The sequence below is a fragment of the Phocoena sinus genome, chromosome 3, assembly GCF_008692025.1.
Source record: "Phocoena sinus isolate mPhoSin1 chromosome 3, mPhoSin1.pri, whole genome shotgun sequence".
Classification (NCBI taxonomy): Eukaryota; Metazoa; Chordata; class Mammalia; order Artiodactyla; family Phocoenidae; genus Phocoena; species Phocoena sinus.
Window position 1 is genome coordinate 108680890 of NC_045765.1, and position 23103 is coordinate 108703992.

At 38.3% G+C, this 23103-nt stretch overlaps 2 protein-coding genes across 10 annotated transcripts in view; one reads left to right on the forward strand and one right to left on the reverse strand.

The window, feature by feature from the left end:
- Positions 1 to 5367, forward strand: part of ACOT12 (acyl-CoA thioesterase 12) — a 48426-nt gene extending 43059 nt beyond the window's left edge. The window contains exons 12-15 of the mRNA XM_032626169.1: positions 1069 to 1202; positions 2945 to 3073; positions 4442 to 4568; positions 4834 to 5367. Coding sequence (XP_032482060.1) covers positions 1069 to 1202; positions 2945 to 3073; positions 4442 to 4568; positions 4834 to 4983 — 540 coding nt within the window. The 3' untranslated portion in view covers positions 4984 to 5367. The remainder of the gene's footprint in view (positions 1 to 1068; positions 1203 to 2944; positions 3074 to 4441; positions 4569 to 4833) is intronic.
- Positions 1 to 22696, reverse strand: part of ZCCHC9 (zinc finger CCHC-type containing 9) — a 34466-nt gene extending 11770 nt beyond the window's left edge. Inside the window, exons 1-11 of one of the 9 annotated variants that reach the window (XR_004349132.1) lie at positions 22601 to 22685; positions 21058 to 21496; positions 18246 to 18396; positions 17831 to 17923; positions 15806 to 15874; positions 14352 to 14527; positions 7705 to 13248; positions 5794 to 5939; positions 4843 to 4928; positions 4452 to 4604; positions 79 to 292 (exon numbers count right to left, since the gene is read on the reverse strand). Coding sequence is in view for 5 of the 9 variants with exons in the window: in XM_032626170.1 (XP_032482061.1) it covers positions 14409 to 14527; positions 15806 to 15874; positions 17831 to 17923; positions 18246 to 18396; positions 21058 to 21441 (816 nt within the window). In the remaining 4 variants the exon portion in view is untranslated. Of the gene's footprint in view, positions 1 to 78; positions 293 to 4451; positions 4605 to 4842; positions 4929 to 4988; positions 5940 to 7704; positions 14528 to 15805; positions 15875 to 17830; positions 17924 to 18245; positions 18397 to 21057; positions 21497 to 21805; positions 22572 to 22600 lie in introns of those variants that run through there. The other 8 variants (XR_004349133.1, XR_004349131.1, XR_004349130.1 and 5 more) reach the window with 8 other exon arrangements.
- Positions 22697 to 23103: the final 407 nt, after the last annotated feature.

Below are 23103 nucleotides of genomic sequence, written 5' to 3' on the forward strand. Positions count from 1 at the left end.
GCAGGCTCAATTTAAAGACAGGCTTCACACTGAGGTCAATTAGAGAGGTAAAAGCATAAGCAAATAGTCACTTCTTACCTTTCTAAGCTGCTTTTAGTCAGTTTCTCATTTCTTCATTCTCTTCCTAAAGATATTTATGTTTAAATAAAGGTTTTCTCCCTCACAGCCTGATTTTTCCATCTGCTTGATTCCTGCAGTGAAGTCTTAACCCTATGTTTGTTTGTCTTCTCACAGCTTGTTGCCATGGGAATGATTATAAGATAGCAAATTTCAACACTGTCTTCAAAGCACCCTGAAAGAGATGGAGAAAATGGGCAGGATAGAAACATGCTCTTAGCTGAACATGTATCTCTGATTACTGGCCAAAGCAGAGTAGAAGGAAAGTTCAGAGTAACAAGGGATACATGAATGTTTAAGTATACATCAAATGGATCCCCACGACAAGCCTCCTCTTATCTAAGGAATAATAAGCACTAGAAACCCAGGAATTGGCCGCCTTGAAAGATGAGCTCTTGTGATTCACAAATGAAAGAATTCTTTGTGCTGAAGAAACGCTTCAGCGGCCCTGTTGAGAGGCTGAGTTGGCTCTAGAGGCGTTGACTTACTCCCTGGGCTCCCTCAGCCCACGTGAAGGCATGCCTGACATCCTGAAAAAGTACGTTAGGCTGCAGCCTTGGCTCCAAGGTCTTAGGGGGACATGAAGCACTGACTTGCCCAGCAGTCTGGTTATAATTTCTGCTCTTCCTGGATAGAGGCAGGGAAATACCACAAAGGGATAAAGAAAGAAAGGCTTATGTTCTTAATTTTTCATGAGAAAAACTATTGCACAATAATAAACCACCCTCAAGTCACATATTATTTAGATGACACAGGGGCATAGCATCCTGGTCTGAGCTCTAGACATCCAAGTATTTAAAGTGAACTTGCCATCATTTGGCTTCATTATTACCCAGGTGCCAAGATGCCTTAGCTAGTGCAATCCGCCTATGACTACATATATATGCTGTGGTTTTAATGTAAAAACACCTAATTTTCTTTTGTAATGTTTTTCTTATTATTTTCTTTTAGATAAAAATATATACTCTGGAAGAGCACAATATTTTATCTGTTTGTGTTGAAAAGCATGTGGAAAGACCAGCACACTTGGCTTATCATCTCTTGTCTGACTTTACCAAGCGACCTTTGTGGGACCCCCATTACATGTAAGAATAAATTTTAAATATTTTCTTATTCAACCCTGACATCATGTAAAAGATGACCTCTACATTGCAGTGTATCTCCATTGCCCAATGTATGACCTATTGTTTTATTAAACAGTATTTGCTAAAGTTTGCTCTGCATGGAAAACTGCATCAGGTGCTACTGAGAGACACAAAAATGATTATAATCATCTATTTTTCATCTATATTGAGTTGACATGCTTTACCCACACCTATTGTACTCCTATCAATAACACTTCAAAGTTGATATTATTCCTATTTAACAAGAGAGAGATCCCAAGACTTGCCAACATTACACAGGCAGTAAAAGCAATGGAACCTGAATTGGAACCCAGGTCTGTCAGGCTCTGAATTCCACACTCTTGTACTTTAATACACAGTCTCATTGCTCTTGAGGAAGTGATTATCAAATAGTCTCTCCAACTTCCCACTCTTGATCTTTATTTGGTAGTCCCCTCTCTTTCTGTGAAGCAGCACTCCCTGGTGAGAAGCTGGGAGAAGCAGCTCTATGAGTACATTCCTTCCTGCTCTCCATGTCTGATCAGGGCCCACTCCCGTCAGCCTGCATCTCTTCTGTTACTCATTGTCTCCCACATCCCTAATCCAATCTTCTCCACTCTCCCTCCTTTCCTGGAATGCAGAGCTGGGCATCTTGTCAACTGCACTGTCAGGGTAACACCCCCTTCTTCAAGGAGTCCAAGCTCCTGGGCTGCAGGGCTCAGGCCTCATGGACACCTTGCTTGAAGGAAAGGATTAGTAAGATTATACCTATTATATTCAGCATTACCATTTACTTCCTAATTTGGATGAAGTAGAGTTTCATCTTTTAAATGTCCAAATCTCACTGTGATTAACAGCATGTAATAGACAATTTAACACCATTAAAGTGAAACATCTCTGGGTTCATGTGTTACATTTGCATAGATGCCAGAATGATACATCCTGGTTAATGTTACAATAATAAACATTCGGAGAGAAGAGGAAACACTTGACGATTTTCTTGCGTAGATCTTTGTAGATAACTCTATAAGTACAAAGATTTTAGCAAGAATAATGCCTAAACTTGCTGCTTTTTTCAAATGTATCTCCCATTACTTTCTATATCACCTGACATTCTAGCCTAACTGAACTTGAATGAATGAATTCTAATTCCACTTACTATTTTGGTGCATCTATCATGATTCAGGTACTGTGCCAGGTGTTTTCACTTGATCCTCACAATAACCCCTTAGGTACTATTATCTACCTTTTATAGATGAAAAAAAAGTGACTTGCCTAACATAACATAGCTACTAAGCAATCTGAGACTCAAAGGCAAGTTGCTTGATTCCAAGCTTAATTCTCTTTCCCAATATACCATATTCCTTTACCTCAGAGTCGTTGGATTGTCTATATAATTCACTAGTCTTCAAAATATTATTACTTGATCCTAGAGAAAAATAATTTTGTGGAAAAAAGAAAAGTGCCTTTTTCTGCAGTGTTGAGGGCAGTGACCTTAGAGTCAGATGGCCAGCATTCTTTTCATCACATGCAGAATTATTCCTTCTGGCCAAACAACTCTAAAAACAGACTTTAAGAAATGATGCTGGCTTTGGGGGGATGGTTATGTGAGCAGAAGGGTGAATATGGACACCAATAATGAAGTTACGCAAACAAAAGAAAGGAATGCCTTATTCTACCAGATAGTAAAATGTAGACTTTCTGTCACTGTTCTATTTACATAGGTCCTGTGAAGTCATAGACTGGGTAAGTGAAGATGATCAGATATATTATATCACTTGTCCTGTGGTCAATGATGACAAACCCAAAGACTTGGTAGTACTTGTTTCACGAAGAAGGCCTCTCAAAGATGGGTGAGTATATGTAATTCAAGTGTTATAGCAATGTCTTATAATATAGAGTAGAAAGAAAAAGTTGATATGAAAACAAGAAGTCAATGGAATAAGCACTTCTGGTCTTGAATGATGTTCATGTGAATTTTTTCTAGATGAGGCTTTAGTTATCATTAAAAAACAAAGAACCAGAAAGAAACAATTATCTATTAAGTGCCAGCCATGTGCAAAGCATCTGTGAGACTCGTAAAGCAGTTCCCTTTCCTTTTGCTCTATGCAGATGTAAAACGGATATTTAGCAAACCTTCAGAATATTCCGTTATTGTAAAAATGCAGTGAAAGCCAAATAAAATACCAGGAATTGGTTTTGGTTCAGAATTTACAAAGACTCAACTGTGCTAGACACCCAAAATGGCTGGCTGTCAATTAGAGTGTCTGTTCATGGCTTCTCCACGGGCATTGGGCTTCTCAGAGAATAGTGTCTAGGTTCTAAGGGGAAGGGTCCCAAGAGCAGGTGTTCAAAGGGACAAGAAGTGGAAGCTGCCAGGGCAGTTATGGTCTACCCCTGGAACTAGCCAGCATTATTTCTGATGTCAAAGCTGGCCTATAGAAATAATCCCTCCCGTGTGGGATTAATGCACATGGATGTTCAGTGTAGTATCATTTACTATGGCAAAAGATATTAGAAATAAACTGAAGCTCCATCTTATTAATTATGGTAGAACCATACTACAGAACACTATACCAGCATTAAAAAGGATGAAGTAGTCACAGAGGCATTGATACAGCAACACCTCCAAAGTTTCACCATTAGGTGAAAAACCAAATTATAGACCAATATTTGTAAAATGATTATATTTATGTAAAAATCTACATATGTCCATTTGCTTACATAAATGCTATATATATTTATAAAAAGATCTGGAGGATCACAATATAACGTGGTCATCTCTAGGATAAGTATGTATTGTGCTTATGGTGGACTGAAGGATGACTTCTATTTTCTAATGTATAGGGTTCTCTATTGTTTGAAGGTTCTTTAAAACAATGGTATTATTTTTCATTAAAAAAAGAAGAGACTGAAATTACAACCCATTAGGGCACCCAGAAAAAAAAAAAACCAGTTTGGAGGTTGACTGCAGCTTTGCGGAGTTATACAAAGTATATGTAATTCTTAGGCAGAAAACACCTATGGCCCTTATTATTATTTGCTATACTTGAATGTATCCAGAGAATGTTTTCCTATGTATACCACTCATCTAAAAGATCTGGGTGTCTATAGTTTTACTTCTACTATATAAACAAGTTGCATTAACTGTAGGAATTTATTTTCTAACAACTATTCTTTGTTTCTCTCAAGAACTTTGAAAATGTCCTGTTATCTTTCAGTCACACTTACACGGTGGCAGTGAGGTCAGTTATTCTGCGATCAGTCCCACCTTCTCCACAGTACAGCAGAAGTGAAATCATAAGTGCTGGATTTCTCATCCGTGCTATTGACAGCAGTTCATGTACCGTAAGTTTGATGAAACATCTGCAGATTAATTTGTTCCTACAGATACAGAGGAACCTTTTACCTGGATTTACTAATTAACTCTAATTCTGCAATGTGTCCACCCACACCCACCAGGGAATCCTAAGGTCATCCTTTCAGATCCATTCCCAAAAGATTAGGGTCATAGCCTCCCCTACACCAACAAGATTGAGATCCCTGCTTGAAAAAGCTCCAAGTCAGTAAGAAATTAAAATATTGTTTTGTTTTGCTTTGTTTTTTGAAACAGGTATCTTACTTTAACCAGATTTCTGCTAGCATCCTTCCTTACTTTGCTGGAAATCTTGGTGGCTGGTCAAAATCCATTGAAGAGACAGCAGCCTCCTGTATACAATTCATAGAGAACACTACTGATGATGGGTTGATAAGCATATTTTAAATGATAAAGTTTAAATTATCTGTCATTTTATTTTCCACTTTCAATTTCAAGCACCCTTAGCTCTGACACTTGACAAGCTTCTGGGCCACAAATAATTTAATATCAGTCTAAGCAAAATGCAGTTATGAAGAGGTTAAAAAACAAAATGCATCCCAAGTCCAATACCAGTGATTTGGGTTAACATTAAAAGAGCTTTAAAACTCTCTTTTAGATCACCCGTGGCTTTGCTCCCTTCCAGGGGCACAGGCAATGGAAAATTCCCACATGCAATATTGTGTGTTCTGTAAAATGGTGGAAGTTAGGTTAAAATAATCAAAACATTTTTAGGCTACATGTTCTGTTTGAAAGTTTACAAAATTTTATAAAATCAGAAATGATAAGTTGGCTAGTTGATTAATAGTATGGGGTTGTTCCATGTACAGCAGGTATCTGTATGTCAAGAGCATCTGACAAGATGTATTATGTTTTAGAGCTTTAAATTAGGAAGACATTAAAACATAATGGAATCCAATCAATTTTAGTAACAGGAACTACTTTCCTAGTGTCATTTAACATATATCAAGTTAGCTGACCAATTTAGTATCTATTGCTCTATCTACACTCACAAAGTACCTGCAAAATGTGATATTGTAGAGAAAGCATTAACTGAGCTCTACTTTAATAATCATTACATTAGAACTTTATTCCCTAGACTTTTTAAAAAAAATTTATTTTATTTTTGTCTGTGTTGGGTCTTTGTTGCTGCGCATGGGATTTCTCTAGTTGCGGCGAGTAGGCGCTACTCTTCATTGCGGTACACAGGTTTCTCACCGTGGTGGCTTCTCTTGTTGTGGAGCATGGGATCCACGGTGCGTGGGCTTCAGTAGTTGTACGTGGGCTCAGTAGTTGTGGTGCATGGGCTTAGTTGCTCCGCGGCACGTGGGATCTTCCCGGACCAGGGATCAAACCCGTGTCCCCTGCATTGGCAGACGGATTCTTAACCACGGCACCACCAAGGAAGTCCCCCTAGGCTTTAACATTTATTATTTTACTCTGTCTGTGATTTGTCTTAACTCATAAGACAAACCAGCATACGTCAAGTTAGCCTCCTCTACAGGACAATTTCTAAAAGTTAAAGGACTTCTCCATTAAGAGTTTAAAGCACTTAAGAGATTAGTTACATCCTGCTTTAGTTTGTCAAATCTTTACTTCTGTCCAAATTTGGTTGTAATTATTTTTATTAATCTGTGCCAGCAGGTTATTTATATGAACTTTGGACTGTGTCCCAATTTTATGAATTAACATTTATATACAATAAGAAGAGTGGATATGTCGATTAAAACATGCTTATACATTACATTCCAAAAGTAGAAAGATTTTTGAGAATATTTTTAGGTTTTAAAAAGGTGAAAAAAAGGAGCAATAAGGAGGGTTACAGTACACTAGAGTTTTGTATGCTAAAATTTCAGCCCTCTCCTACAATTGAAACACTTCTAACTGCTGTCTCTCCTACACCTCTGAATTTATTTATTTTTTTTGAATCTTTCTCCTGAACAGTAACAGAAACATTGTGAGGTTAAAGGAATAGAGTAACTTTGGCTGGATCACTTTTAGACATAAAGATGTTGCCCACTCTAACTTGTAACACAGGCATAGTCAAGCACTGTCCAATATGGTAGGCACTAGTCACATGTGACCATTTAAATTAATCAAACTTAAATAAAATTTAAACATCAGCCACACTAGCCCCACTTCAATATTATCAGTCAAGTGGTCATCATGGCCTAATTTGAAGTGCTCACTTTCAGACTACTGGACTAAAGAGACTTTAAAAGGGCATGACACTGGAAAAGATAGCAATGCATTCAGGCTCTACATAGGGCACCTCAAAAAGTTTAAAATCTGTGCCTCAAACCATGACACAACTGACTAGGGCATTCCTATTGCAAAATTCAACAACAGCCCTTAGGTTTACATTTCCTTTTTTTTTTCTTTTTTTATAAATTTATTTATTTTATTTATTCATTTTTGGCTGTGTTGGGTCTTCGTTGCTGCATGCGGGCTTTTCTCTAGTTGCGGACAGCAGGGGCTACTCTTCGTTGTAGTGCACAGGCTTCTCATCGCAGTGGCTTCTCTTGTTGTGGAGCACGGGCTCTAGGTGCAGGGGCTTCAGTGGTTGTGGCTTGTGGGCTCTAGAGCGCAGGCTCAGTAGTTGTGGTGCACGACTCTGTTGTTCCACAGCATGTGGCATCTTCCCGGACCAGGGATCGAACCCGTGTCCCCTGCATTGGCAGGCGGATTCTTAACCACTGCGCCACCAGGGAAGCCCTACATTTCCTTTTTTAATGGAAATGTATTTGATTGCTCTTTCACTCATTCAATAAATATTTATTAAGAACCTACTTTGTGTTAGACACTTTTAGGCACTGTGGGTTCAGCAAGGAACAGAAGCATACTGATAACATCATAATAAAATATTGATAAATAAATAGAATATTTAGGAGATAAGTGTTAAATGGAAAAATAAAGCAGGGTAAAGGATGTGAGTTCTGAGGAGGTGTTGGAGGTAGTTGTTCATATTTTAAATAGGGTGGCCACTTGCCAGAAGCCGCAGGAAAATGCTTCTGCTGCTTCTGGGCCCCCCTCCCCAGGGCTGGGAGGCCAGTGCTATGGCTCAGTGCAGAGACCTGGGTCCCTCAGCCCCGCTGACTTTGCAGGACGCCCCAGCCCCCCACTCCTTACCTCGGCCGCCCACACTCCAGCTGGGCCAGGGCTGGAGGGGCCTTGTGAGGAGTTGCCCTCATGCCTGGGAATTGCAGGCATGTGGACCAGGGGTCAGAAGTGTGAAGCTTCACATCTACTCCTTAAGGGAACTGCAAGTTAAAGACATAAAATTTAATAACATTTCTCTGGCCATGAAACACGACTTTTGTCAAACAACAAGAAGGTGTTGGGGGGAGTTCACACTGAAAGATAGTAAATATTCTATATAACGAATGTAGCAATATATACATCCAGGATTCGGGCTTTTGGTTATCGATGGCCTGATGGATAGGGTGGTCAGAGTAGGCCCCACTGAGGGATATTTCAGTGAAAACCTGAAGGCAGAGAGGGACTGAACCATGAGGATCTCTGGAGATAGCATGTTTCCTGCAGAAGAACTAGCCCAGGCACAGCCTTTGAGATGGGAATGTGTTTCTGGCACATTCCAGGAAAAGCAGACGCTGGAGAGGCTGGAATAGAGAGGTAATTAAAGACAGATGAATTAACGACAGCCTTTTCTGGATTTCTTTGGTGCCCTGACTTTAAGCAAACATGCCTGAACCAAGGATAAGCAGCAAAGCTCGTTCATCAGCACTCAGCCTCAAGCCGCTGGAGACTAAGGACAGAGGGAACATAAAAATGTAGTCATGCTTATTTTCTCCTTTGGAGTGTCAAAATATCCTCCAGGAACACTAAAGATTTCATACCTTTCTTGATAGTAAGGGTTTTCAAGTGCGTCTAACAGGACTGAAAGCTTTTTGATTAAGAAAGGAAGTTCTTCCCTATTAATTCTTCCTGGTTTTAATGCAACTGAGTTTCTGATTTATATTCAGTTTTTCTATCATATTTTTAAAGAATTCTAGAGGAAAAAAATGTAAAAATTGATCTATACAGTTTAGAATATAGTTTACCGTTATGGTCTAACACCTCTAGGAAATAATGAACAATTTTAATTAAACCTAGAGAAATCCAGAGTATTTTTATATATACCATCACATGGTTTTGTTCGTATTTCTTATTGCACATTTCAGAGACAACCTTGGAAATTTTTATTGGTATATTTATAGGAGTAGTTTTGAAAATATATGTTGAAAATGTGTATGTTAAGGAATATTTTATGTTTAGAATAAATTATTGAAATGTAAACTATGAACCTTGTTCATGACTCATTTTACCCATTTGAAGGTAGTGTAACTACTGGGACAGACACTTCACCACGGGCCCAGAGGGGTCCTGCATATTATTGCTGAGTGTGCCAAACTTCAAGACTTATTTATCCACAGGCAAATGCTAGTCCCATAGGCAATTAAGTAGGTCAAGGTGACCACAGCTTGACTTCAGTGTAATGGCTCACTCTCTGGGCGTAGGAAGGCTGGCTTGTTTGCTCTGTGCTACAGTGTTTGCAACTTGTTCCTCAGCTGTGACACAAACCGGCTATGTCTATAGCATCCATCTGGGCCCATCATGTCACCCTGTGGGGACTAAGGGAAAAAGGGAAGCAACAGAAATAAGTTGATACTCACGATACTCATGGTGTTTGCTCTGCCATGAATACTATCTTTTGTCTCTGAACCAGGATTCTCATGCCTTGTTGACGTCCATGAAACAGTAACAGACTAGTGTATTAAGAACCTCAGACCCTTCACAGTTCTTGATAGTAACCCACCTCCAGATTCAAAAGTCAAAGAAATATTATAAAATGTCTTTCTCAGTGTACTTGAAGGTATAAAGTACCATATAAAAATTACACATCTGATGCCATCTTTCCCTTCCTCATTTTGTGACATTTTTAGGGACATTTGGAAATAGATTCGAAATTAATATTTAGATCATTTCCATAGCTCATTATCCCTCTCCATGTCCTCCCTTCTTTCTTCATCTGGCTTAGATTCCATGGTCTATCATTAATATCACACCCTGGAAAACACCTGTACCTTTTCCTTTCATTCGACTTGTCCGGCAAACTCAAAACTGTGGTTAAAGTATTTGTAATACCTCACCCCTGCACTAAGCATCTGAAAATTGTGGATGGGTCTCACCTGAAATTTATGACCACAGATTTCAAAAGGGCTCTGATAATACTACTACATTTCCTATATGTTTGCTATTTCACACTGCCTTCTCTTCCTTCAAGTTTCTCATGTCTCTTACCCTTTCTCAGTTAATGAAATTTAGAAAATAATTCGAGGAAAATATAAACCATTAGGCAGAAGTTGTCTCATCTCCCCATCTATGTACATTCCACATCTTTGCCATCCCTCCTAACACAATGAATTAAACATCTCTGCCCTAGCAAAGAACCATTTCTCTAACCTTCTCCAAGGCTTCCCTCCTCCAATTCTCTTTTTTTCTCTATTTCAGGAGTCTTTCCTGGATTATTTTCATAGCCACTATTATCTCTTATCTTAAAATAAATCAAAACAAAGCAAAACAACACTTCACCTGATCCAGTTTCCTAAAGGCCACCATCTCTACTCCAATTATCTATAAATGTGGTCTTCATATCCTTATTTCATTTACCGAACTGTACTTCTCCCTCTGTTACTCCACAAAGACCTCTCATTGCCACACTAATGGACCTGTTCTTAGCTTATTTAGCCTCTGAGCAGCATTAACAAAGTTGACTAGTTCCTTCTTTTTGCAGCATTGTCTCCGCTTGGCTTCCATGATGTCACACTCTTGGATTTCCTCCTGTGTGACCAGTCACACTTTTAAATCCTCTTGAAGTTCTTCCTCCTCCACCAGATCTCTAAATATTAGACTACCCAGGGCTCTGTTCTTGGCCTCTTCTCCCCTATCTCCATTCCTCAGTGAGTCCACCCAGCCTCTGGGTTTTAAAAGACATCTACTTGCCAATAACTCCCAAATCTGTGTCTCAAGCCCTAAACTCTCCTGAACTCCACACTTGTATATCTAACTACTTGTCTGACATTTCCACTAAGATAATCGTCATCTCAAAGTCCACATTTCCAAAATAGATCTCTTAATTCTGCCACCTTTCCCTCCATAAATTCTTCTTCCTTCAGGAAATCTTATTAGCTCTATGTTAAAAGTATCAACATAATCAGAACCTGACCCCTTCTAACAACTCCACAACAACCCTCATTCACACCATCTTCTCTCACCTGAATTATAACCTGTTTTTATCCTTACTCCTCCCTTCACTCTGCTCTCAACTCGGCAATCAGATCATGTCACATTTCTCCCCAAACATGTGAAAAATTTTGCGTATCACAGAGTGAAAGCCAAAGCTTTATAATGGTCTGGGGTATGTTGTGGTACGTTGGATTATTTTTCAGAAGTATTCACTCCCTCACCACCATCCCCACCTCCACAAATGGAGCGCACTATTCTAACTCTTATCTCTGAGCTCGACTGTGTGACTCATCAACAGACATGATGCAACCAAAGGCTTGAAAATGGTTTTGCAAGTGGACCTGCCCTCTTACATCTCTGCCATTGTCCTGAGAAAAACATGTCAGGGCTAGCCTGCTGGTCCCAGGAAAAGGAAGAGAGACACATGCAATAGAGCTTCTTCATCTGAGTCTAGCTTAGATCAGCTGACCCCAAACCAAACTTCTTATGGATGTGAGCAAGCCCAAATGAGATGAGCAGAGCTGTCCAGATAAGCCCAGTCTAGATCTGACTCATAGGCATGAGCTAAATAACCGCGCATTCGTGTATGCTTCTGAGAGTTTGTGGTTTTTATGTGGCAGAAACTGGTAGAGGCTGTAAGATAGGATCCCTGTTAACTCTCTGATCTTCTACTAGTTTATCCCTCTCTTTTCCAACCATATTCGCCTCTTTGCTGTTTTCCAACTATACCAGGCAGGCTCCTTCCTCAGTATCATTGCATTTACTTATTACCTCACATCAAGATATCCAAGGCTTTCTCCCTAATACCTCCCTGTGTACTATACAGTGTAACATGACAAATGAACCTTGAAAACATTATGCTAAGTGAAGGAAGCTAGCCAAAAAGATCACATCTTTCTGCCCCTCAAATATGGCAAGCTCATGGCTTTGACTATTTTCTCTCCCTAAACGCTCTTCCTCATTATCTTCACAACAGATTTCTTCTTGTCATCCAGATTTCAGCTTAAAAGTCCTCCTCTCAGAGGGCTTCCCCTGATTATCCAATCTGAAGTAGCTACCCAGCCTCTTGTATCATCTGTGTGTGAATTCTATCACATATTCATTTAATTCACTCATTCATTCAACAGTGTGAATGCTCTGTATGCACCAAGCACTTCTGAGGATAATGAGTAAGACAAAATTCCTGCCCTCATGTAACCTATAATCCGGTGGAGAGGGGACAAATAGTGTTATGTAAGGACATAAATTATGGAGAAAATTTAGACAGCAAGAGAATGAAAAGTTATTGGGATGAGGAAAAAGCTATTTCCTATAAGGCTGGTCATAAAAGACTCTCTATTAGGCAGATTATAAGCAGACGCCTGAACGAAGTAAGAGAGGGTTGATTCTGGAGTGTGGTGGGGAGAATGTCAAGAAAAGCATAACTTGAGATACGAGCCTACAGGCTTGGAATATAATTGTACTGAATAAAATGGAGACAAAGGGAATTAGCCCATTTTTTCCCTCAGGGGAAGTGATGAGATTTAAAGCTATTATGAATTTGAGGTGTTAGTGCAACATCCAAGTAAGAATGTCCAGCAGGCAGGTGAGAAGACAGAACCGAAACCAGGGATTTTAGGGCAAGATGGAGATTTAGGAGTCAGCCACGGAAAAGTGAAGGATAAGCTTGTAAAGAGAGATGACATTTCCAAAGGACTAAAGGAAGAAAAGAGTGCTAACCACTAAGTCTTAGGGGATTCAACAAAATATTTATAAAATGTATAAAATATCCCTCTATTATTTTTACTGATATTTCTGATATGTATTTTTTGTTCCTAAGTCTCCTCTCCATTCTTCAGCCCCAGCAGAATGCATGTGGCCTTGTTTGTCTTATTCACTGCCACAATCTCAAGTGCCTGAAAGAGTACCAGGAACATAGTACGTCCTTGGAAAATATATAATGAATAAAGTAAATGTGTGCCTTCTTCTTTTGGCATTCTTAGTTAAGAAAATAACCAACATCAAGCAATACACAATCTCAGGATGTCAGAATTTCTGTCGCTGGTGAGTTTCTTTAACAAAGTGTCCACATAGTTTTCCAATGTTACAGTCAGCACCTTCAATTTATTTCCAATGATTTCACTGTCTACTTTATAGACCATTAAAATGTAAACAAAGTAACCCCAAAGAAGACAAAATGGACATCCCTGCATTGAAGACTACATAAAAAACAGTAGACTTAACTTGCAGCTGACAGGTTTTTGACTTTCCAGAGCCTTTTGCTCCTGATAGGACAGGTGAAATAAATCTGGGTGTGTTCAGACTAAATGACCAGGGCAGTACTGCTGTCCTTTTCCAGCTGCATGACTTGTACCATTCCTTTTAAATGGCACTCATCTCCTTAAGTTCTGGGATGCTGAGCCATATTCTGTTCATGTTTTCCTGTCACTGAAAAAAAAAAAAAGAACAGTTCCTATTAAGATTAGAAATGTTCAGAGGTACAGACATTAAAACAGAAAAGTGTTCCTTTTCTTATTTGGTAAATATTTTGCTTTTGAAACATCAGTAACTAATCACAGCTGTTTCCTTTCATTACAAATGTATCCAATCAGGTAAAATTCCAAATGAAGCACACAATCCAACAGTCATTCCATTATACAGTACAATGGGAGGCTTAAGCCTTGTGAAATATATGTATTAAGTATGCATGTATTCATCAAATCAAACAAAGAAGCTAATGGGTCTCTGATTAGTGTTCTAACTCTGTTTTGATGATGACGATGCTTGCATCTCATCCTGACTCATCTAAAACATGTGAACAAAATGCTATTAAGTTTGACAGACAATCTGTTATGTGCCATCATCATTCTGGTTAAATAGCACAAACTGAATTTTGGCTAGAATTTCTCTCTTGAAAATCAGGGGCAAAGAAAGAGCTGCTATTGAGATACTCTTCTATTTTAACCTCAATAATTTGTTATGTCAAAACTAAAACAAAAATTAATAAAAATTAAGCTCATCTAGGATTCATAAAGACTGTGTTTCCAAAGGGATTGTTACATGGACATTAATGGACAATGGCTCATTCAATCCAAAATTAGGTATTCAGAAAAATAAGTAAATAGCAAGTGAGTTTTTATTAAATATTTTTAAAATAAAGATTTTGTGGCAATTTTAAATTAATTTCTAATGTAACAATAAATTGATGCTTTGAGCCAAGAAAACAATATAACAAAAATTCATTTCCAAATGCAAAGCAGGTACCCCATGTTTAGGGATAGTTCATATTAATGCATAATTTTGTTTTTAGAAAAAGATGATTGTTACAATCAGGTATATAACCACTTAGTTACACCTAAGTTCTGTTGGTTAAAAATATATTCTTTTAGAAAATCCATTTTGAACGTATTAAACTTTTTTTCAGTGATCTTCTCCAAACAACTGTAGTAGTGCTCCCTGATGGACAGAACTCAGGAACTGGTTTGACCACACCTAGATTATATTGAAATCTACAATACAGGACTCCAAGGGAGAGTCCAGCTCCAACTTACGAAGTAGGCCCAGTTCAGAATGTTTAACAATGAGGTGCTAACAAACGACAGCACTAATCAAAAATTAACAACTTTAGGTATCTTTGTTTTGGGTTTCTGTGGTTGAGGCACATCCAAAATGTCTTCATAGTCCGCACTCATTCCCTTTGCCCAGCGACCAACCGTGACCATTCGATCTGTAAAGACACAGAAAAGTCAGAATGTAAGAGAAACAGTCATCAAATACATCAGCTAGACTGGTATTGGTTTAGCAAAGGAACTAGTTTTGACATGAATCATCACAAAGAGAGAAGACTCCATCACTAAAGGAAAGTGAACAATTCTGTAATTGATTATAACCCTTGATTTCAGAGTACCACAGGCAATTTCTCATCCCAATTAGGGAAATGCAGCAACTGCTTTGCAATGCACAAATTGATGAGAAAGCTCTTTCATTCTTTCCCAGAGTTCATCATTATAGAGTCAATGAATTCCAAGAGTCTGTAAACAGCAAGACTTATGAAGCATCAGCTTCAAATGAACAAGATTCCACCTGTGAAATTATACAACATCTGCTTGTCAGTCTTGTCATTTGGGAAGAGGCAATCCTCCCAGGAGGGAGAATTCAAATTCCACTTCATCATTTCAATCTCACTGCCTACAGTGTAGTAAAGACTATCTTCTTCTAGACAAGATTGTAAACAAGAACTCTTGGTTTTCAGATTCAAATGCTAGGGGTAGGAAGTAAGAATGAGCAGACTTATTTGTGTGGTACTATGACTATATGATATAAAAAGAAATGTGCTTTTTCCCCAAGAAGCACTAGTGGGCTATCCTACTGTCTTGCTTTCTTTCACTCAGGATTATCATCATTTTAAGCTAGGTAAACTAATGTAATAATGGTCTCCACATCCCAAAAACATCTGCCTTAGGTTTGGTGAACATTTATGAAGTTTTCGATGACCGAGGGTAGTATTTCACTGGGAAGAAAATATAACTGGCCAGATGCTGTGTAGATAACACAATTTTAATATTTTCGGCAGTTTTTGCAACTAACTGAATCCTTTTGGTTTCATAGCATACATGAGGATACTCAATCATAAGAATACTGTAAGTTATTCTCAAATTTCTTATTTTCTCTTAGTGAGAAATACTTTTCTCATACTTTTCTTCAAGTGACAGAATTGGCTCTATTATTAAATACATGGGTTAGCAAATAAAAATATTTATGAATAAGATGCTTTATAAAATCAGGGTCCTCTGGGGCTTACTGGTCATTTTTTTTCCCACCTGAGAACAGCAGCTGATGCTCAGTTAGTACTGCTGATAAAGAAATGATGAAGTCATTACTGCAGTAGGAAACCAGGCAGCCTTAAAATCAGTTGTACATCAACAAGTTATCAGTAACAAAATCCAGCAAAAACACAGAGGAATACTAATCTCACCCCTTCTAAATGGAGGCCCAGAGATCTCACCTGAATTCTGACTTTTGGGGCAATCTTTCTTAAGATGTTCCACAGAGCCACAAAGTCTGCAGCAACCACCTATAAAAAGAACAGAGTAATTGAAAACCTCTAATACTTACATAGGGCTTTTAAGGTCTCAAAGCACTTTCATATCTTATTTGGTCCTCACAACCTTGTTAGTTGCAAAGGTAGCTGGAGCCAGGAACTTACTCCTATTAAGTCCATTCTCCATTCCTCTTGACTTCAAAGAGCACTAAACTGTACCTACCCACCATTTCTTGCCCCTGGCCTTCAGGGCATATGTGGGAAAAAGAAGTGAGATATGACGGAAGGTACGTGTCCTCTGGAGTGTCCAAGAGCCACTGCACAGAAGCCTGGATCTTAACCATGGTTAGACAGGGAAGGGTTTGTGAACTCTGAAAAATCTGTGGGCAGATGCATTTTTTGAGGAGAATGCCCACAGTTTTTAATCAGATTCTTTAATGATCAGAATGTTTAACCATGAGGTGCTATGAGGTCCCCAAAGAGTTAGGAACCACTGCTCTGCTGTACAGGTCAGATGGGGGTGAGCAATTACAAAAGGAATGAAATTAACTTTTGTTTCAGTACCTTCTATCTGCCAGGCATCCTAACTCGAGTAAAAATGCCTATTGCCCTTCTTTAAGCAACATTCCAGGAGAGTGAATTACAACACATTTGGTTTCTAAAATGAGTCTTCACTGAATGGTCGAACACTACTGCTTAACGGTCAAGCATTATCACGATCATGCTCATAATGTTAAGTGACTCACTCAGAAAAATGATCCTAGTAGGATGAATTCTCACTTCTATGTGACCTACTCCCCTTGCTGCACTTTTTTATATCTAGTCATTTTGGTTGACCATACAAAGGCATCTTTGCTCACTAGTCATATTATATGACCTGTTTCTTAAGTTCAAAACTGAAAGGCACTTTTGAGCATCTTCCAGGTCCAGGACTCTTTACTATTGTAGATGCCATAGTGAAATAGAAGGGGCACTTGAATAATATATTTTAATCCTCATAACTCTTCAAGGTAAAATACCATAATTCATCAAATCTAAGATACCACTGATTATAAGATGTATCATTATTTTATATTGCTCTCTGGAAAAAAAAACTTCCAATTATGTGACACGCCCCAATAGTAAGATACAATGAGTTCAGAGATACTAAAATGTGAAAAAAATGTACATTTTAGAATCAATGAAATACAATTCTCTCATCTCCATTTTACAGGTAAGGAAACTGAGAAGAGAGAAGTTAACTTGGCCAAAGTCCCACAGTTAGTGAGTGGTAGTGCTGAGGCTATAACTGGTCTAACTCCAAAGCTATGCTTTTTCACTGGACTTCTGCAAGGGGACCCAGTCACAACACAAGGTTTCTAGAACCTGATGGTACCAGCATCACATTAACAAATGACTCACATTAACAGATGACAACCTCCTCCTTAAAGCTTTAAACATCACAGACTTTACTGTGGGCACCTTAAGCCATTAGTTGAGCTAAAGGTAAGAAAGTTACTTGATTCCCATGCCAGACAACTAACTAAGGAAAATATTCAGAAACAAAAGTTACTACAAATATGAATAGTGTGTACCAACCCTTCTACCCAAAATGGTATGCTAGACTGACATTAAATTCACAACACTATTTTTTAAATCTTCTCCTAGTTTGCGAAATTATCCCTTTGCTTCTGTTACGTTTAAAAGTAGATACTTATACTCTCACAAATGATGCTGAAGCAAGCACAGATATTTTGAAATATACACGTCAGTTTTTTCTGATTTGATGTATTAAAAATAATACCAAGTTACATTACACAAAAAGTCTAGTACATAGAATAGTGCTTGATAAAGATAATGAAATTCTCAAGATTTTGCTACTTACTCAAGAATTTATTTAAAAACTAAATAAATTTAGTTTTTAAATAATTCTTGAGTAAGTTTAAGTATAAACTAAATCACAACTGCATGATGACTCACCATTTTCGACATAAGAGTAAAAGTACTCACCATCAGCATAGAGTCCTTTGGGATTATCAGGACAAGATCTGGACAGATGTCCCATTTCCCCACAAACAAAACATTTTGCAAAAGGAAATTCACCTGTAACAATCAACAGTTCCTGTTTAGTTATATATATATATATATATATATATATATATATATATATATATATATACACACACACACACACACACACACACATCATGTAATTCGTATTATTTTAAAACACTATATTCTCAGAGTGTTTAAAAAAATATTTGTTTTTACATGATTCAAAGTTTAATCTCATTTGATTTCAAAATATTAAGTGACACACTCATAACAAACCCTGTCAACAACAAAAAAAACAAGTTGGCTACTTACTGGCCACTTTCCCCATTAACCAAATAAAAAATTGATAGAAAAAAAGATACATTAATACCAAAAGCTGGGTCTACTTTAGCCTTGCACTTGGTTATTTCATGCTCTGTGGATCCACACCGGTAACATATTCCAGTGCCCATTTCTTGATTCTCAAGGGCAGCTGGGCAATCTGCAATCCCATGGCCAGGTTTTCTACAATGGAAACATACCTAGGAAAACAAAAATGTGAGTTTCCACACTGCAACACTACACTGGCTTTATTAATTCTAGTCATCAAAAATGTCTTTAAAACATTCCTCATTTTAAAGTTATCTAGTTCTTTTTTTGAAATCTCAGTATTTTATCTGTAGAAAAAAGTGTTTCACATATTCCTAAACCATAAGAAATGCATTTCCATCAGAGAGTTTCAGTGCTTTTGAAAACCCTCAATCCATCAATCTCTCAGTCTCAGACACAAGTTATAAATGTCTTTGTAGGAGGTAATTGCTTAAATGAATTAAGCAAATATGGACTATTCATTTCATTAATGGGGATGTCTGTACCTAGAAACACCGAGTTTTCTGGAGGAGATGGACAATGACCATAAAAATTATCACTCAAAATTAATACTTTCACTTTTAAAGTTCACATAATTGAATGAATTTGGGTCAAGTGATTCCATTGAAATTATGATTCGAATCATAAGATATATTTCATACCAAAATGTATACTTAAATTTTTATATCTTTCATACGTATTCCTTAGTATTCATAAATAGATAGATGTTTCATTTTAGAATATATGCACATTTTCAAGGTATAATTCTAAGATGAATTATTTGGCTCCAGCCTAACATTGAACAATGGTTTGGTTTCTTTACACACTACCTAGCAATTTGCAGGATATTTTTCGCTGCAATGAATGAGAATATCAGTCATAATCAAAGATGGTAGAGAGCTAAAGTATTTTATTTAAACTGGAAAAAGGTACATTTTTTGGATAACAAATATTTCATCATTTAATTTTTTTTCGAAATAAGCACAAGGTTTTTAAAAAGCAAATTCAGTAGGCAAAATAATATTTTGCAACTATGTCCTCACTTTCTTTTTTTCCTGTTTAATAACATACTGGAAAAGAATGAGTCCCTTTAGTCTTTATTAACTTTTACATTTAAAATGAGCTAGTGCAAACAAAGAGAATTCATTTATTCTACAACTGCAGGAAAAGTTACTACCCAAAACTGGATCACCAACATAAGAAGTCTTGTATTCTTGGTGAAGTCAAAGTTGTCTCTAGTAACCTGATAGCTTACTGACTAGGGTTTTATCTGTAAAAACCTAATCTTCACCAAATACAAACTTTTTGAATGATCCTTAAATTTAATGTAGATGGGATTGTGGAGAGTGGACTGGTGAATTTCTAGATGTCAACTTATTAACAATAGAACTGATGCTTAGTCTGCTTAGTCTGAGGTATTAAAAAGAAAAACAAGAAAATTAGTTTGAACGGTCTCAACAAGCCATATACTATTTAAAGCACACGCTTTAATATAGAGAATTCCTTTTTTTTTTTGGAAAAACAATGTCCTTCCCCTTAATTAAAAACATAAAACTTCTCTTAAAAGGTCACAATACTAAACTTTTTCAAAAAGTATGCAATTCACCACACCGCCTATGTCAATGAAATTATCTTTACATTATCCTTACATTAACTTGACTTTAAAATATTTAAAAATTGTATAATTTAAACAAAACTATCTTGTCCAAATAGAAATGATTATCTTTTCTATCCCAATTTATCCATAAGGAACATTTTATCAGTATCATCTCCACAAAAGAATCTTTAAATATGACACTGCATAAAACTAATCCTGCACATAGTCAGAAGCCACATTTATGGAGGCTGTAACATTTCAAATCTACACTGGTGTAAACAGTGCTCTACATGTAGTAATTCTGATAAAAAATAAAACTTTAAAATAGCAACAAATCCTGATTCTTATGTAGTATCCTGCTAGAAGATCCCTTGCTAGAGAAGGGAAAGAATTATACCAAGTATTTCATTTCCTGTGTCTGACACAGTTTAAAATCTAGGTCTTGGCACCACGGAAATAAACCTGTAGCCCCCAGCACTCCTCTCAGTGTAACGTGGGGAAGGAGGGAGCAATGACTAGGGAGAGTCTCAAGGAGTTTTAACTCTGCTATTACTCTGCTCTGTTACCAACCAGTACGATTCTTATTAGATCTCCTTTCTGTGCAATCAGTTTTTCATGGATAAAGATAAAAGGAGACATCCTTTCCAACTAATGGGAACCACACATATCTAACCTGTTGTACTTAACCTTCCCCCTTATTTTGATCTTTTTTAAAAATGGCTGTTTGAAAAAGGGCTACTGGAAGGGGTGAGAACATAGGTCTTAAAGTCAGACTCTGGGTTTAAATATCTTCTTTTTTTCTTTTGGCTGAACTACATAGAGTTAGCAGCTCATTTAGGTTCACATTTATTTAATAACGCATATACTTATAAAGTGCCAACCATGATTCTAAGTAATCAAATATTAACACCTTTTCCTGGGTTTGAATTTCTCCTCTGCTACTTGCTAAGTGGCTTTCAGCAAGATACTTAACCTAGCTGCACACCAGTGTTTTCTACCCAAAACATGGAAATAATGCTACCATCTTTGTATGTTGTGATAATTAATCAGTACATCAAGTGTCTAGCATAGAGAAGGTGTTCAAAAAAAGTCCTAGTGTCATTACTAGCCCTCAAAAAGATGCCGTATAAGTCTAGTACATAACCACAATCAGACTCTGCTAAAATACATATCTGAGTGTATGAATAATAGTTTCTATCCATACAAAGTAACATTTTAGTAGAAGTGATAATCTTACCATTGCATTTTTCTTTGCTGCTTGTCTTTTTAATCGTCTTCCTTCCCGGCGACTATCTTTCTTTAAAGCAACTGCAATTTCTTCCCTGACTTCCTGACTGTCTGCTGCTATCATCTCCCCATTGTGAACCATCTGTGAGTTTTGCCTTAGATATTCCATGAATCCATTCACATCTTCATTTAAATACTCCTTTTTCTTTTTATTCTTTTTGTGTTTTGCTTGGGGTGCATGATTTTTAAGGGACAGACTATCAGCTTCAAGTTGTTTACTCTTTGGTAGGTTTTGGCTTTTTCCCTCAAAGGACCCCTTCTTCATGTCCTCCCATGATGTTGCAGGGAAGGGTCTTTTGTTCTGTGTGGTAGTAACTCGTGCCCACCTGGTCATGGCTTCATCAGATGTTTATCCGTCTTTAAGACAAGCATGGCCAGTTAGTCACCATCTCAAATAAAAAAATGAAAAAAAAAAGATACATGCTATATCACTATATAACCTGTACCCATATGTTACAGTTTTAATTATTAAAACACTTTTTAACTTAATTTATATATCTGTATATTTAATTCTATAACATGCTGCAGAGATATGCCTGTAATGTAAATCTAGCCCTTGCTACCACACCAGTAAGAAAACAAACAGCAACAACAAGAAACACAAGGATATAAATACTTGCTTCAAACTGGAAAACAATTCATTAAGAAACCAAATTATTTCCAAAATTAAATCACATAGTAATAGTAAATGAAGTTACTTTTCCCAAATTCTGCAGTTTTCTTAGCGGTTTATTTTCCTATCTCTAAGTCCCAGGTCTACTTTCTTCCAATCTTCTTGCTTAGTCTGCCATTTCATCGCAAATAATTTGCACAGCAAATTAGTAAGTATACACAACTCCTGTCCTTTGACCTGAAGTCTGTCATGACAACTCTTTCCGGCAGATTGATAAGCAAAGTATGTGTTTGCAGTCACGTGATAATACCGAGTCTTCCTTTTATTAATCAGAGCGTAAGTTACTTCCAGCCCAGCTGTTTCAAATAATTTTCAGTTATTAAGACGCCCCTCTTTTAGGGCAGCATCCCGTGCGGAAAACCTCAGTTCCTGCCACTACATCCCTTCAGCACAAGCTGCGGGGCGGAGCCAATAAACAGGTGTGGTGCTGTGCACGCCACTTTACACCACGCGCGCGCACTCGTCGCTGCAGATCCTGTGACTGTCACAATGGGAACTGGAGCTGTTCAAAAAGAGAAAGGTTATCCTTCCCCTGAGTACATGGAACAGGGGAAGCTCTGAGTACCCGGTCGGCCGGATTCATTCGACCCGACGGGTGCCAGTGGGGCTGGCCCGCGCCGGCCCAAGCGGCCAGCCTCCTACAGCTGAGGCGGATCCCGTCACCGGCGGCCTGGTCCCGCCGCGGAGCCCGGTGCTTCAGCCCCACCTGGCGCTGGGGGCCCTCGGGGACCTAGCTGCCACTCCCTCCGCCCTCCCGCCGCGTCCCAGGGAACGAAAGAGGGGGTCCCACGACCTTACTCCCCCACGCGCAGCTTCTTACCACGCACGAATCCTCCAGAGCAGCAGAGCTGGCAGGCCAGAGAAACCCGTCCCGCTGCGGCGGCGCGACAGTCGGGAGCGGAAGCACGTCATCCCTGACAGCGCGTCACTTCCGGGGGGCAATTGGTTCACACGCTGAGGTGCGGCTGTCAGGCGCTATGGTGTATCTCAGCGCCAGTAAATGTGGCTAATTAGAAAATGTGAAGCTCGCAGTGTTTGAAGGGCTCCGCTCTGGACTCCGGAGACGCGAAGTTGAGAGTGCGCAATCTGTGCTGTATGGAACGCACAGCATAGTGGGCGAGATGGATGGAAGGATTCGTGGGGTGGGAAAGGCCCGAAAGACTTCCCTGAGAAATGATCTTTGTACTGGACTTCGAAAGATAAAGCAAATATTTCTTGGGATTGGCGGCGGGAGGGAGTTACGTTTTTCTATCCGAAGTAAAGTAAAACTATTAGCGCAGTGGGAATGGATCACTGTGATAGAAATGTAAAAACGGACATTTG